This window comes from Chaetodon trifascialis, chromosome 2, assembly GCF_039877785.1.
Source record: "Chaetodon trifascialis isolate fChaTrf1 chromosome 2, fChaTrf1.hap1, whole genome shotgun sequence".
In the NCBI taxonomy this organism is placed as follows: domain Eukaryota; kingdom Metazoa; phylum Chordata; class Actinopteri; order Chaetodontiformes; family Chaetodontidae; genus Chaetodon; species Chaetodon trifascialis.
The window spans coordinates 18835623-18849863 of NC_092057.1; the positions used below are offsets into that span (position 1 = coordinate 18835623).

The window sequence follows — 14241 nt, forward strand, 5'->3', positions numbered from 1 at the left end:
GTCCAACAGGTTGCCAAAGTCTAAACCCATGCTTTCTGAATGATAAAAGGGGGCATCAATCCACTGAGGGAAACAAAAGAAGGTGTGATTGATGAAATGTCTTGAGATGTTTTTCCTTAGCATCCCAAAATGTTAATTTCCTTACTGCGCCTCAACTGGATTATTCATCACTTGGCTGATGTGACCCAAGTCCCTCATGTCATTGTTAGCCCTCTCTCCTCCACAACTCTATCAGTGTGACACCAACAGGCCTTCGACAGAGATGGATTCCAGGGTGGATAGATAGAGAAATAAGGACACACGGACTCATGATTGATTGTACCCTGGCTGGGATGTGTATCACAGGAGTCTGGCATGGTGACTTGTGGTACATCTTCATTTAGCCATCTTTTGCATCACACTGCCATCAATGTCTTTTGGCAATCGTTTCTTGAAGCCTTCTAAAACCACTTCAATCAAGAAAAAACTAGAAAACAGTTTGCTCTTTGAGATAAGTGTTAGTAAGTCTGTAGGTTGTAGGCAATCTGCAAAGGGCTGATTAAATATAAAAGAATTTGATTAAAACATCTGAGAAATATTCAAAATGCAAATTCTGTATGAGTTCCAAAAAGGAAACTTAATCAACTGTTCCCATTTATTTAAGAGAACCAAACTCTGGCTTTACAATATTGATATTTGTGAATAGGTCCCAGAAAGTGGTGAAGTATGGGCTCCGAGATACGACTCTCTGAGAGGAATTAAAAGTAAAATAAATAAAAATTTGCCCTTCGTACTGGGATTCTACAGAACAGGGTGAAGGGTCTGACAATGCACTCAGCTTGGACACTGTTCTAGGACAGCACTTTTGATATATACATGTGTTAAATCTACGTTTACCTGTGTGAGCCACGTCAAAGATTGCTTTGCGATGGACAATTAGGTTTTTCTGATGCCGACTCTGATATATTAATATCTTTATCACAGTATATGGAAGAATTTTTTGTGTCCTTTTTTATACCACGTATTTGGATACTTTTTAGTTTTGAATTCCTGGTTAGACAAAATAAGCAATTGTAACACACCATACTGGGCTATGATTGCTTATTAATGGACATTTGTCCTGATTTTTCATATATTTAGACTATATGATGAATTAATGAAACAAAGAGATTGAATTTTAAAAAATGCTGATGATCCTCAGTTGCAGCCCTGCTACTTATCATAATAACGCACATAAAACCCAGATTCCAAAAAAGTTGGAACGCTGTGGAATTGAGGTTGTAGGCTGAAAAATTACAGGTTTTGGCATACATATCTAAATTATAGGATTACAGCAAAAAAAAAAAAAATTCATCATCAGTAACCTTAAGTTGGCATCTTATTATGAAAAATGAGACCAGAGAATATTATAGTGAGGGTGGGTTATCCGTCCATCACATACAGTCCTCAATAACTCACAAAGTCAAACACCAGTCAGCCAAGCTGGTGGTCACACAAAATGACACGGCTCATTCGAAGCTTGACATTCCTCTGATGACAACACTCTTTTGAACATCGCGACTCTCTGCATTTCCATGCCGTCTGGAAAACACTGCTCACGACTACCAGCCTCGCTGTCAAACGGAGCGAATCAAACAAACAGTAAATCAATCTGCAACTCTAACCACGCTGACTTTCTGCCGAGTGCCATCATTAGTATGGTTTATTTGCTCACCCAGCGGTTTCTAAAAGCAGAAGCAAGCAGGGGGCTGAGTCCTGCGGGGCAGCTGCTGATGTCACTGCGCTGCAGCAGTTAAGTGCCTCTCTCCTCTCACTCTACTGTTTATTTGGAAGTCATTAGTGCTTTCCAACTTGGGCCCTCTGCTGACACAAAATCAAATCAGTGATCTAATTATTAGCCAGAAGTCCATTATAGGAGCAAAGCCTGTCGTGTTTCTTAAGCGGCTGGCTTACTAACAGAGAGGACACTTGGAAAGCAACATAGTTATACTTTAAGAGTAATCAGGCTGGTTGACAAAGGGCTTTAAAAACACTCTCATTTCCAAAAGGTCTCAATCTGAGACACTGCATCGGCCATGTGTTAAAGGGGTCCGCGAATGATGCCATAAATCCCTACATGGGAGGTGCAAAAAAATGAAGAGGTACTAAATCACAATTACAAAAGCAGCCAGAGGAATTTGGCTTATTGGAGTAACTGCTTTTGCTTGTTTTTGCAACAGAGGCTCCCATTGGCTGCGGCAAACATTTTAAATTCACTGTAAAGAAACAACAAATAGTTACCTTTGCTTATGTTGGTTACACACAGGCACTACAATTACACCAAGCAACCAACACTGAGAAAGTCTTCACAGATGTTTTATGCTAACACTACTTTGCAACACGCATGCACGTATCATCCAGCTGCCAATCATTATTACTTTCAGAATGTATCATGATGTAACTGACAAATGCAAAACAGCTCACATATGGATATTAAGAAATTTTGTAGGTGTCACTTATGGTTGCAGAACTGTTTCTGCATTACATTCAAATATACAAAAATATGATAATACATAGATACATCCACACATATTTTTACATTTCTGGAATCAACACCTACTGTGTCTTTCTTTATAGGAAGCAAATGTATTTACTGTGAATAACAGCATGAGCTCCCAAAATTCAGGATACATCATATATGGCAGCATGCTAGCAGTTGTACATTATAATTATATCTTCTTTGCGGTTATAATTTTTGTCCCACATGGTACAAGTTCACACCGTGCTGAATTCCTCACGCTAAAGTTTGGCAAATAAGCAAAAGTTTGCAAACAGACAACACAAAATTCAACCCAGACCAAGCTGCTACTGTATCATGCAATAAAAGACATCCAATTTTTTTTCTTCAGACAAAAAGAGAGCACATGTGGGCAGACATGTCACAGTACCTCGAGGAAAATGGCTCTTGCATCTAAAATTTGTTCCAGAAGGTCTCCATCCAAATGAGGGTCTGTTTTTTTCCCAGTCCCAGATATACTAAGCACATTGTGGTTATTACTGTGTCCTCAGTAAAGATACGCAAAGCAGCCCAAAGTATTACTATCAAAGAGAGCGGTGAGAGGGACAGGACATGGAGAGGCCATGGTTGTGATAGTTAATGTGAGAATACATCTGCTGAAGCTGTCTGAGGTCTTTTGGTGACTTGATTTTTTTTGAGCGGTTTGAGGAGCAGATTGAGTTGAGCTGGAAACTCCTGTTGAAGTTCAAACATGCTGTGAGCTGGTGGAAAAACAGATCATCCTTTCATTCATTCAATTGGTCCAGCCTGAGTATATAATGCCTGATGCCTCGATGAGCGCAGAGATACAGCTCACCTGAAAATGGATCTGCTGTTGCTTTGCGTGTTTTTACAGTACATGGCAAATGTAACAGCTGCAGCATCTCAACACCAATCAAACCCTATTCCAAAGAAGCTTGTGAAAACCTGACGAATGAGACAGCCTCGAACTCCCACCGGCCGCTTTCAGAAGCAGTCATTTTAACGAGCTAGCCACTGTCTGTCACTTACAAGTACAAGACAGCGACATGGACTGATGTCACTCTTCCAGACCTCAATCTGAGAAATATCAACACTAATAAAGTGCAATTAATGTTGATCTTTCTCGGTGGGAAGGAAGACTACTGCTGATGCGAGCCATTTCATTTGGTATGCGCCGGACTATTTTCTGCAACATTTAATTTGGAAACGAAAATACACTAATCTTTGGTAACATCATGTTGGAATATGAAATAATACTTGACGACAGCACATCATTTAACTAATTTTAACACACTAAAAATAATGATCGTATTTCTCTTTTTGTTATGACTGGCAAGCAAGATGGGAAAATCTTCAGTACGCAGTGGATTAATGTTAGGAGCCATAAAACAAGAGACTGAAATTGAGGTAATCTGTCTACACACTCGTTTCTCCATTTCAGACCATTTTGATGCAGTAAAGACCGAGAGCGGAGTAACTGAGGGCTTTGGGTTCATCTCTAAACCTCTGAAAAGGGTCATCATCCTTGCTGACCTCAGCCGGATTTGTTTCCCGAAAAGGAAATGACTGCAACCTCCACTGCACTTGGGTCATGAGCTAGACTTGAGCAGCCGAACTACAAAGAGCTTAATCTATTTATAGGAAAACACTGCTACAGTACAGCGATCAGGGGTAAATGGAACCCTACAAGACAGAAAGACAGTCGGACGCCAAGGCTACGCGCCAACTGTCGAGATCAACAAGGAGCTTTGCCATTTCCCTGCTTTATAACTTAAATCCATTCTCCTTGCCTCTCCGAAAACGTTCAACTATCCCCTTACTTTTTACACTCTCCATTTTGACATTTAATACAACTAAGAAATGCAGCACCTATAAAGCTGTCTCATGCAATAATCCAAGTAATTTAAGTACAAGTCTAGTAGAAAAACATTGCAGGAATTCTTACTTTTTGAATGCAGAAAAGATTAATTCATTGACACTGAATGTCTCATATTAAGGAAAAGGGCTGGGAAGAGCTACACTTTAAACGTAGCTTGAATCAGTGCAGAGTTACGGCTGTTATAACTAGGCTTTAAAACTTGAGAATACAAAAGCTACGTTCCTTGCATACTTGATTAACTACCAAGGAGAACTGGAGAGAGGGCTGGTTCTTCAGGGTGGCATCACCTGAAGGCATACAATGGAAAAGGCCCAAGGATGAGACCATGTACAGTTAAACATCGACGAAGAAGAGAGGGCAACCTGCAACCTGTTGGTTTGCGTGCCCAGCAGACTCTGAAAACACGACTGTCAGGTATGTTGCTTCTCTTTAGAGGAGTCGCTTCACAGGTCGGTACAACTGCACATGCTTGCAATATTCTGGCAGACTTTGGACTGGTCTGCTCTTTGAACTGAATTTCTCCCCACACTTTTGATACCCAGAAATAAATACTGAGCCAGTCACTCTACTACTCAAAAGAACCCGAAATCAGGCTTAAAACACCAGCAGTCACTAGGTCAACTCTTTTTAAAGTATTTGTGCAGTTTACGAACCTGCATCTACATGTATGATGTATCCCTCGGCTATTCTCCATCCTGTCAAACACTAAGGAACAAATATATCTTCCACAACTCAGCATGGGAGGATACAGAGGAGACACGGGGATGGAAGAAAAGGGATAGAGGTTATAAAATACAGGACTGTTGAAAAGAGGCAAAGGGGAACGGGGAGTGAGATGAAATATGGAGGGGCAGCAAAAGGTCCCACAAAGGAAAGAAACTCAGGTAGGTAAAGAAAAGCTGTGTGAAGGCCAGAGCCCAGAAGGCCCTGTGAATCACCAACTGGTGTCAGCAGGCCTTATGAACCTGAAGCCTGGCCGTAAATCGTGGAGGGAGATCCAGGAGAGAGTGTGAGGAGCTTGGACTGGTCCGTGAGGAGATTTCAATACTTTATCAGCCATCTGCATGAGGTTACACTGCATGCACCGTGAAAATCTTTTACAATAAACAATGGCAGTTATTATTATATCATATTATCATAATACCAAGACATGCCTTCCTTTAAAAAAAAAAGGAAGATGGTGGAAATGTGTGCTGGCTTCTACAAATGTGTACCACTTGGATTCAGATCAACACATGGAGCTGATTACAATACCCACAGGTGGCACAGATATTTTTGGCCGTGACAGAAATAAAGAGTTTAATTCCCATCAAGTGTCTATTTAAGAGTCATGTGGGGTCCAAACACGCGAGGAGTTACAAGCTATCGTTTCAAGGGCCAAAATCATTTGCCTTTAACCTTGTTTGCAGTGGAACTGTGTAATTCTCAGTTACAGCTCTCCCACCATCCATTCAGGTTCGTATTATTGGAAACAATGACATCAAGCTGAAAAAACAAGAAGAAAAACACGCCAGTCGGAGCATTAGAGCAATGATCCATCTCTAGTTCAATATGGTAACAGGAGAGCGGGCTGAAACAATCGGCTTTCCCTTCTTTCTCCCATTGCTGTCAACCAAACATCTGCCATCCCTTCCCAGCAGAAGGGAAGGTCGTTTGTTTCCACGCCGAGATCACTCTGTTATACAACCTCTGGACTTGTTTGGGTACGACTGCTCAGACAGGATATTACAGGATAGTACAACGCCTTCTTTTCCCAAGCGGAGGCTGGTCATTAGGGTAGAAACAGACAATAAGTGTCTCACTGTAGTGTGTGAGACGAGGGCAGATAAACAGCTTGTTAGGGATCTCCTCTGACGTACTACAGCGTCTGTGTCCTCTACCCTCTGCACTCTTTTATTACTGCTGTGATACAAATTATCCACTCCCCTCTTTAATCGACCTGCAGCGTCTGAACTGTGAAGATTCTTTCCCCTGCTTGTCAGAGGAGAAGTTGACAGACTAATGCATGCTCTGGGCTCCCTTTCCGTGTCCGCATTAGAGAAAAAACTCACGATTAAATGGAAAAAAAAAGAAAAACGATAGGAATACATGTGTACATCCTCTTGGTAAGGTGACACTCTCAAGCCTTGGCCTATTAACTGCTACTATTGTCTTCTGAGAGCGATGCATTAAAGGATCTAATTGTTCACCAGTTGACAGATGATCATCCCAAAGTCCTACATCTCATGTACCGCCTGTCTGAGCTTAAAAACGGTCTGGAGCAATGCACTCCAGTCTGCGTGGCACGTTCTACCTGGGATGGAAGCTATTTCTGCACTCGGGAGAGGCATTTAGCCAGAAATAACTCAAAAGCAGCATTATCTCTGAGCAGATCTGATTCCAGAACACAGACCTCTTGCTGTTTTTCAACGGATTTAAGTAGCATGAGGAGAGAGGGGTCACTTTGCTCTGTGGGACAACTTGGTAAACGCGATTGTGCCATGACTGTGAGCTCAGTTGCACTAGTAATGGTTGTTTGAGTGAGCGCGTGTGTGTGTGTGTGTGTGTGTGTGTGTGTGTGTGTGTGTGTGTGTGTGTGTGTGTGTGTGTGTGTGTCTGTGTTTGCTTGGTACTATGTCAGGACTGTGGTGTGAGGGAGTATCACTGTCCAGGAAGTTAAATGAGGCAACTCGTTCCATTGCAGAACAAGTATGTCTGATTGCTTTCACGCTGCCGCCTGTAATGTGTCTGGAATTTTTTTGACGTATATGTACAGACCTACACGCAAATTCAACTTTACCATTCTGTTCGTCCAGCTCGTTGCCAATCTCCTGGCCCATTATCTTCTGTCGGCTGATGACAGCGGCAAGCGCATCCAAGCCTGCATCCTGGGCTGCGAAGAGAGAGGAAAGAAAATGAAAACGTTCATACGCTTGAACATGAGGCAAAGGATGAGAGGAACAGGAAGAGCACCAGGATTATGTAATGCCAGAAAACAGTATAGAGAAAAAGACTTTTAGAGGTGTAATGGGATTAAATTTTAGATCACAAGTATCAACAACAGCTGTGGTCGAGCTCATGTATGGAAGTTACAGTGAAAACTGACAAAGCTGAGTGACAAACTGTGTGCAGACACTGTTCAACTGAAGCCTGTGGGAACACTTCAGACACATCATCACACAAACGTATCAATGAGCAGAAGAAGACGAAAACAGACTGCAAGAAGCCCTCCTCCCCACAATGTTCCTCTCACTGGAGATTCATAACAAAGTAAAAACTAATGCTACAGACATGTCCGATATGTCAGGATTTAAGCTTGCAGTCAAAGTGTTTGAGCTCTGCTACAGTGTGCCTTCGTGTGTGCAGTCGAGTGCTCAGGGTTGCTCAGGAATTATTAACAGTCTTAGGACGGAGCATTACTGATATTATGTGTTATTTATTTTATTGACTATAAGACAGTATTTGAGTGCCATGACTGTTACAGCAAGAACCAAATCGTGACCCTAAAACCAAGGTACATTCCAAACTGTGAATTAGTGTACTGTTACACTCCTAATTACACTGCAATAATAAAATCTACATGTGAGAATTTAATTCAAATTCAGCAGTTGGGGTACGACGAACAATCAAGTAATGCCGCAATCGCCTTTGAAAAAGCTTATCGTAAGAAGGGAGCAGTTACGAGTATGCTGTACTTGTGATATAATGAGGCAACTATCTGGGAACTAGGAATGACTGTTGACTGTTGGGGTCCAGCTCAGCTCACAGTGCCACGTGTGAGTCATTCAGTACTTTACCCCACTCAGCCTTACTCCTGTTATTATAAGTGCAGCAGGCCAAGGTGGGGAGGAAAAACTGTGACGCCGAAAAGAAGAGGGGAGAAAAGAAAAGATGTGGCCTCTGTAGGTTTCCAAGTTTGACACACTCTCTACCACTGGAATTTCTTCGTGACCGCAGGTTCATGCGCTCACCATTACCCAGCTCCACCAGAAATCCCACAGGGGACGAGAAACGTCCATGTGGTTTGGTTTCACTGTCTCAACAGGAATCTCTGATCCCAAATTGACAATAACCAGAGCTGTAATGGAGACACAACAATGAAGTGTCACATGCAGTCAGGTGAACTAATGTCTGGGTGTTAAAGTCATGTCAGAGCCATTCAGGAAACGGGGGAAGGGCAGGCACAAAATGTTTTCTAGATGACAATCACCTTTTATATGGTAGCATATATTAATATGGCCAATGCTACAAATTAATGGAAATATGAGTTACACATATAATCCCAGTACTGCAGGATATTATTCATGCTGTGGATGGCTGCTAAACCCATATTTGGTCTTCAAGCAAATATATCAAAATTTATCAACGGAAACAGAACAGCGTACTCGAAACACGTTTGCTCCATCACGCAATGGAACGTACTGTCATTTGAGATATTTGCAGTCTAACTGCAGGGTTGGCCTTGGGGTCACCAGCTCCTCCCGTCCAAATGTTGAAGTGTTCTTGAGCAAGAAACTAAACCCCAAGTGCATGAGAGGCCAATTGTGAAGCGCTTTGTCCATTATGACGGAAAAGTGCTATATAAGTGCAGTGCATTGTGCATTTATTCAATCATGTGTAATTACCGTCGATGATTCGCTGTTGCTGCTGTTTAATCTCTCCAAAGGTCAGCCCTCTGGTCTCCTCCGTTTCGTTGACCAGCCAGGGGTTGGCCGCGACACCTCGACTCGCTCCCCCACCTTCAGCCATCAGCGTTGACCTGTGAAATATCATCACAACTTGAATACTTATTTCCAAAATGTTTCCATCATTAAAAATACAAAGCTGTGAAAGTGTCATAGACAAATCACCCACCAGTGCACTACAACTGAAAGTAGATGGCAAAAGTGCCTTGTTTGTCTGTCAATCACCATTCCATCACGCAAGTCTAAAACACTCATTGCACATCAGAGACTTTTAGCTTGATAAGTAAACACAGTCAGTACGCCGAGTCATTTTAGAGGCACAATGCACATCTGTCCAACTCTCAGAGAAAACACATCTGTACAAGGCATGTTCCCTTTCCAATACTGCACTCTTTGGAACATTTCATGACAACAAAACCCTTGAGATCACAGGAAGAAAGTTATTTATTTTCGCATTTTGTCTTCTAAGAGCTTTAAACAACTGAAAAATAGCGGGTTAACTTGTGCAGTGTGTAAAGAGAGTCTGTTAATCTGTCACAGGACTGTGGGCTGCTGGGGAGGTTTTGCTCTGACAAAGTGACAGGCCGGAGAGCTCTCTGCACTGTACTGTGCTGTGCTAAACACCGCTGTGTGGTTTAAGAGCTATTCTTCTGCTAATGGCTTAAAGCTGTGTTTCAGACCCCCCCCCCCCATGGCTGCCTTGCAGTGACAGGTTCAGAATCGCTGTGTGAGGCTGGATTTAACCATGTCTGCTGTGAGCAAGTCATCTCAAGCCCAGGAAAAGTGACCCGAGTCACGTGTAGGCTTATCAGTGCCGAAGGAAATAATAACACTGCTGTAAGAAACTGTTTTGCTGTCAACGTCCAACTAACGTGACCATCTTTCATGGGTACATTTAAACCCCAACTCTCTGTGTGATGTCTAATTCAAGCTGTTTTTGAAGCGGCAAGTAAAGCATTGTGAGACCACTAACAGTGCTGCCTGGCTGAGGTTGATACCATCAGAGGAATAGGTGAGACAAAGCATTTGCTCTAATCTCTCTGACATGTTTGATTACTGTGAGACTGTGTGTCAGCCCTCCACTTCCTCCATGCAAGTGCCCAGTGTGTGAAGATCCAATTAATCAGTCAGCAGGGAGCACCAAAATCAGTCAGGCACATCTCTTGCACTCGGCTGCCGCCATCGGGGCCGGAGCACTCAGGTCCTGACTGACTGACTTGGACAAGCGAGATTTAACTAATTACAACTATTTCCACTGCTATCAAATACAAAGGAAAGGTTAGTGAATAAAGCGGGAAAGGTGGGTCTGAGGGGCGACGGCGTGAACTGAGCCTTCAAATGTAGGCGCCATGTCCTTCTTACGCTTGGTCTGAAATGGAGATGTTTAGAATATATTGTTTCAAGGATGGATTCAAAGTCCTCACAAAAAAAAGAAAAAGAGCAGCTTAGATTATCCAAGCATGACCAATCCCCCCCCGCCTCCCACATTCTGTCCTAAGAGACCACACAATGGGAATGGGTCCTACCCGCAAATCCAAATTACCCACCACATATCACTATTAAAGTTAGGTCTCACTGAGCAAACCAAAAACCATACAACCACATGATTACAGCTCGCCGAGCTAATTTATTAGCAAATGTCATTTGAGATTTTTTTTAACAGAGCCTTTTATGCAATTGGGTGTGTGGTCTGTAAAAAGATGAAAGCCTGTGCAAAGCACCGCTAAGCAGATCAATCCCAAAACCAAAGCTTGTGAAAGATATCAGAGAAAGGCAGTCTCATATCAAGGTGGCAATAAAAGCGGTTCTTTAAATTCTACTGATCTGAAGAAACAGTGATGTTTGGTTTCACTCTACTGTCATTCCAGCTACTCCTAAAAATAAAATAATAAAAGACGAACATCTATGACCAATAGACACACTAAACTGTCAGTGAAGTTTAAATGCTGAGCCTCTAAGATGTAAAAACAGCACAGAGGTGCCATCTAAAAAGCAATCATCTATAAAACAGACATGAGGAACAGCAGGAAGTTAATAGCATGACACCATTTCCTCTTCCTGTCTAAACAAACATCACCTGGACCAGACTAGGTCAAATATTATACAAAGTAATGACCGCCTGCTCAGCTGCCTACAGTTTCCAAAGCTGTCACATTGACATGACATCAGATGATGAAGAGGATATCCGCCGTGGCACTCGGCTCTGTGATTAGGTCCACCAGTCGTAGAATGAATGCTCAGTGGAGAGTTCGAAACTGTAAACCTTCCAACCTTGTTCATCAAGACACACACGTACACTCACATGAATGAGCGTGAGTGTGTGTGTGTGTGTGTGTGTGTGTGTGTGTGTGTGTGTGTGTGTGTGTGTGTGTGTGTGTGTGTATTTCAAGAGGCGCCAAATGTGTGATCAACAGTGCAAAGCGAGCAAATCTCCTAATAAAACAGAATTAGCTATGAAGTTAAGCGCCCTGCCAAAATGGCAGACAGACAGACTTCCTACCGAGTGCTAGCATAAGGAGAGGTCACGGCACACGGGTCACACCGGATGCACAGAGACTTTCACAGAAAGTTAGTGACCGGTGACAAATCATTAAAGCAGAGAACAGAGCCTATGACCTCTCTGGTCAAGGACATGGACAAGAGAATGAGGATTCATTAATTTTAATTGGGTGAAAAAAAAAAGATCTCAGGGAGCAAAATCCCAAAATGAAAGGTGGCATGATCTGAGGAGGATGTATCCTGAGGCATCATGGGGTGGTGCTTGGTTTGGCCATTTCGACACAGTGATAGTCAGGGTGCAGAAATGTTACAGTTTTCTTGAACTACTTAAGCAACAACCTGGCTGTCCCAAAATACTTTTCAAAGTGCTCCAAGAAAAGCACCACTCAAGATCTGATGAGGATCGACCAGTGGAGAGGAGGGACACATGAACAACTAGAGTGAATTTAAGGGAGGTACCGCATTGAGCATAAATGTGTTAAGAGTCACCCAAACCTCTGAAATTTGGATCCAATGGTCTAATTGTCAAAATGTCATCCTCGTGCGATCCCACTCATCACAGCAGAGAATCCTTAATGAGATTCACAAATGCTGCCTTTTATAAATCTTCATCTCATGTGGGATTGAATAATTAAATCCGATTTTCATACCTGGAGGGTTCAGGCTGCGTGATGTCTCCCTTGAAGGTGGCGTTGAGCTGCTTCTCTCTGGTTAGCAGGTCGTCAATGAGGTTCTGCCTCCGATCAGCTTCTGACTGCATTCTGATGAAACCACGTTAAGGTTGTGCGAAAGGTCAACATGACATTAAAAACAGTGGGTGAGAGAGGGCAGAGGGTGCTCCTGGAACGTTTCTTTGGGTCAGTTTGGAACAGGAGCCTTTCTAATAGGAAACACACTAGTAGTTTGGACAGATCTTTTCATGACACTTTGATGCCCTCTGCAGGATGACAGCTGCTACTGCAAACAAAACAAACCGTCCAGTGCAAAATGTAATCACCATGTCACGACTTCTTCCACTGCCTCAGAGGAAAGGATACATGCGCCGAGCTGAAGATGCTCGCAACAAACCATCTTTGAGCTGGGCAATATTCTGTTTGAGCTTCTGCAATGACGCTCGTAGCGTCATGTTGATCTGAGAAGATAGAATAGATAGAGAGATATTCAGACCAACTTACAGCTACAGACACCTGACTATTTGCTTAACCTGTGAATGCAACACCTTACCTTCGCAGGGTTCCCCCCTGTCCTCTGTTGCCTGTTCCGTTCATGAATGTTTTCTGCTATTTCCTGTGCCAGGCGACAAGTGGCATCATAATTCTGCAACCTACAGAGCAACAGCAATAGGATCGAGAAGTGGTGTAAATCATTGCTGACGCATTACAGACAGCAGCGTCAGATACACTATGAAGCAATATAGAGAGACCACTGTTTGGTTATGTAGTTAATGTGTTAAAGAAGAAAACAACGAATTAACCAGCGGTCCGTGGATTTACACAGGGTGAAGACAATTGTCTTATCTGTTTATCAATGTTGTGCAACCTACAAAAATATATAAAAAATGATTTTAAGAATGCTTTTCAATGCAGTTAATACTAGCTAGTTTGCCTAGCTAGCTCGTCATGTTCAGTGTGCAGACTGGCAGAGGGCTCTATGTAACTCGCTGGTCGTTTTTGATGCCAGAGTTTGATTCTGTTAACCATTGAGTGTCTGAAAAAGATGGTGAGTACCACTGACAGCCTCAAAAGCTTGGGCTGCATCACTCGTATTTCTTACAACGCTAATGTATTGTCCTGTGTGGTGTTTGTGCTATGATAGCTTTGTAAGTTGGGTAAAATGTCAAAGAACGAGCACAAGCTTTACACTCATCATGTGACTATTTAACCAATGCCTTTTTCCTGTTTCGATTCTGCTAGCATTACAAAGTGCTTCAGGCTGAATAGTAGATAGGGGAATAATGCTTAAAACTACGGTTTTTCCTTGGAGGACCGCCACACTACATTTCCCAACACATAAACACGTGATTTTGATTTGGTTTATTCGTAACGTTTTTGCTGAACGTTAATCTTTAAAGGTAAGAGCTAGCTAGCAGTATACAGAAAGAATAGCTAACTTATCAGGGTAAATATCAGCTTTTGTTGTAGGTAATAGTACAGTACAGCCGACTTATTGTAGCCTTAGAGCCTATGACTTACCAGGGATCCTGAGACATTGTGATAAAAGTCAGCTTTGAAGAGAAAATGCACAAAGTTTAAACTATCCGGCAGTAATCACTAGCAAACAGAAGCTTGTTTGGGTGTGACGTCACTACCGCGCCCTGCGAGGAACATTTGACTCCAGGGCCGCGTTTTTTTTGTGTGTGTGTGTTTTTTGTTTTGTTTTTTTTTTTAGCTTGGTACTAATCTCAATAAAAGGTTACTGAAAACAGCTTTTTATAATGCGGATACATTTTGCTCGTGTTGGTGGTGTCCCTCCAGTTATTCCACCAAGTAGAGGCAAGAAAGTCAGCATGAATTCTTTGGTGCTTATATGGAAGCAGTTTTGTCATGTAGATAAAAATGTCTTTATGACCAAACTTAATAGTCTTATGGCCCACCTTTCAAGAGAACACTGTCAACATCTACACCCAAGTCTGAAAACAGTTGCAGTTAACATGATATGTTAACAGAAATGATGATCAGTGTTGAAACTGAATCATAAAAACA

General features: G+C 42.3%; 1 protein-coding gene across 1 annotated transcript in view; it reads right to left on the bottom strand.

The window, feature by feature from the left end:
* Positions 1-13842, bottom strand: part of stx8 (syntaxin 8) — a 40103-nt gene extending 26261 nt beyond the window's left edge. The window contains exons 1-6 of the mRNA XM_070982319.1: positions 13732-13842; positions 12764-12863; positions 12577-12671; positions 12190-12300; positions 8981-9114; positions 7156-7248 (exon numbers count right to left, since the gene is read on the bottom strand). Of these exons, the coding sequence (XP_070838420.1) occupies positions 7156-7248; positions 8981-9114; positions 12190-12300; positions 12577-12671; positions 12764-12863; positions 13732-13748 (550 nt within the window). The 5' untranslated portion in view covers positions 13749-13842. The remainder of the gene's footprint in view (positions 1-7155; positions 7249-8980; positions 9115-12189; positions 12301-12576; positions 12672-12763; positions 12864-13731) is intronic.
* Positions 13843-14241: the final 399 nt, after the last annotated feature.